We start from the raw sequence: 2,600 nt of genomic DNA on the forward strand, positions 1-2,600 counted from the left end.
AAAGAGTGTATCAAGGATCTAACCTACTAAATCTGATAAAGTAGTTTACACTGCGTCGAATGAACTTACCGAATATAATCAAAAGCTAAGTATGACTTAAGAAGGAGGAAAAGCACTAGATAAAATAGCAGACTAAGAAAAGATTGATACTTCTTACGGCCTCCTCTACCGCCAGATTTTGCACCTCCATCCACACTTGCAGTGTTCGAATTACTAGCAGCAGCAGCCTCTCTTTCTGTTGCAATTCATTTTGTTAAAGAAAGTTACAAGAATAGAAACTCTTTTATGTGTGTACATTAGATAAGTATTCTGAGATGAAGCAGCTTGAGGCTTCACCAAAGAGAAAAGGGAAGCTGGCATAGACATCGTTTTATTTGATGGAGTCATAGTAAAGACTAAGCCAGCTGGGAAAATTTCAAGGGAATACAAGTGAAATACCACGTCGAAGTTCTTCATCAAATTTTTTCAAATATTGATCAAGTTGTTGTATATGCGTATCCACCTGAAGGACGATGATGTATTGACAGGGTCAGCAGACGGTGAACCAAAGGATTAATAGGTTGAATAAAATTCTATAGTCTTTTCAAGCTCTGGCCACAAGAATATTTTCACTCATTATTTTTCATTGAAACGATAACAACTATGAATTCTATGACAGCCAAATAGAACATATCTTAAAGAATCTGCAGAATGTTGTATACTAGCAACCATCCGTAGGGATAGTCCTCATGATTTCTAAAGTAGAATAGAAGTAAAGTCAAAGATTCCAAAATTAGGAGATCCGCCTACTGCCATGCTGCAGTTTGCTATAGTTTAGTTCTTTATGCTACTAATGGTCCGCCAAATTCTGGCATAATTTCTTAGATCCCTTCCAAGCGGTTTATTTACATAACTGAAAACTAGGAGACTTCGAGGATGGAGAACACATACCAAATCATAAGCCTGAACAGCTAACACCACTTTCTCATCTGCAATCCTTATGCTGTGCTTTTGCTCATCAAGTGCCTCATCCGAGAATCTAGCAAGTGAATTATTGGCTGTGATATTTACAGACTTAACTTGCCGCTTAACATCCTCTATCTCTTGCTCACAACGTTGTTCATTTTGTCTTTGAATATCTGCTCATAAATGTAAGAGGTAACAAACTGTATAAAAGATATCTACATGTATAATTCTTGCAGCTTATTTTATTTTATTGGGTGCCAATTCAAACAAGTAAACTAGCAAATGAATATCACCCAACTCTATTCCCATAAAAAAAGGTGTGTGTTTGAAATCGTGTCAATAAGGAATCAAAGGGCATTTCCTGGTATAATACCATACAAGCTCGACCCTAATTCTCGCATAGATGAAGTTTATGATGATAACATTTCATCTAAAGAAGTGATTGTCAAACAAGTGTAACAAATTCAAACAAATGTAATCTTTTTGTGCCATACTAGTTTTGTTTAAAGATCAAAGAAATTAGTGATCAAGAATTTTATCGAAGAAGTACATAACTCTTAACTAAAAACATCTAGTTGTCACATTGGAATCTATTCGATCATGCTCTCCTTTTTAAAGTTCAGAATCACAGGGGAAAATTAAAGCAATTCGAAAATATAAATAAACTGTGATCTTTACGAAATAAGGAATATAACTTAAAATGGTATATATTCAAAGCGTACCTTGTAAACTTTTATCAAGATCACGCAACAAAGCATACTTCTTTTGCAAAATATTAGGCAGTGATTCAAGGTCTGCACAGCATTTCAGAGTAAAGTAAGAAACCTTAAACAACAAGAGATTTGAATATGTAATTATACATTTGTGTAGTAATCGTATGAACAAATTTGAAAACAAAATTGAAACAAAAAAAAAAGAAAAAAACAAAACAAAACAAAACAAAACTTTTAATAGATTTATGCCAAAGAAAAAAAAGAAAAAAACCTCTGGTGTTACCACGGGAACAAATGTTTATAATCTTTAAATCCCAAACTAATAAAACACGAGTTTGAGGTTAATACAGAACGAAAATCAAATACGATTGAAATTTAAATACAATTTCCCAAAAATTTAACCTAAGATAAAAGATTTAAAAAGCCAATTGTTTGCAATGTACAAGAAAATCAAGTTAGGGTTCCTAAAATGAAGAATGTAAGTGAGCAGAAGAAGAATCGCAGAGGAGCTTACTGGCTTCAAATTCGTCGACAAAAGACATCTGGCGAGTTCTGTAGAGAGCCGACGCAAGCAATTCAAGCAGAGTGATTGACAATTCTTTCACAGAATTCCCGCCATTGATTCAACGACTTTTTGGAGAAGCCCTAAATAAAAATTTACAGATATGTTTCGCGAGAAAAAAGAAAAAAAAAAAAGAAAAGAAAAAGAAAGTCAAAATGAAGAGACAGTTGTAGCCTTGATTTTTTTTTTTTTTTTAAAATTATTCTCATCTCACGCAGCAGTCAACAGATTTGGATTAGGTCAATAAAGTGGCTGAAAATATTTTCAGTTTTTATACAAATTTTATAAGAATATTTTGGATATTAATGTCGTTAGATGATTAGTTTGAAAGACGACGAGTTAGAGAGATTATAATATGTTTTTCAATTTAGATCACGAAT

The 2,600-nt window shown here is 33.2% G+C and overlaps 1 protein-coding gene across 1 annotated transcript in view; it reads right to left on the minus strand.

Annotated features, from left to right (window-relative positions):
• The window catches only part of LOC21411731 (PHD finger protein ING1), a 3,162-nt gene extending 807 nt beyond the window's left edge, over positions 1–2,355 (minus strand). Inside the window, exons 1-5 of the mRNA XM_024166654.1 lie at positions 2,173–2,355; positions 1,668–1,739; positions 931–1,118; positions 439–502; positions 134–235 (exon numbers count right to left, since the gene is read on the minus strand). Of these exons, the coding sequence (XP_024022422.1) occupies positions 134–235; positions 439–502; positions 931–1,118; positions 1,668–1,739; positions 2,173–2,200 (454 nt within the window). The 5' untranslated portion in view covers positions 2,201–2,355. The remainder of the gene's footprint in view (positions 1–133; positions 236–438; positions 503–930; positions 1,119–1,667; positions 1,740–2,172) is intronic.
• Positions 2,356–2,600: the final 245 nt, after the last annotated feature.

The sequence above is a fragment of the Morus notabilis genome, unplaced genomic scaffold, assembly GCF_000414095.1.
Source record: "Morus notabilis unplaced genomic scaffold, ASM41409v2 Scaffold35, whole genome shotgun sequence".
Taxonomy (NCBI): domain Eukaryota; kingdom Viridiplantae; phylum Streptophyta; class Magnoliopsida; order Rosales; family Moraceae; genus Morus; species Morus notabilis.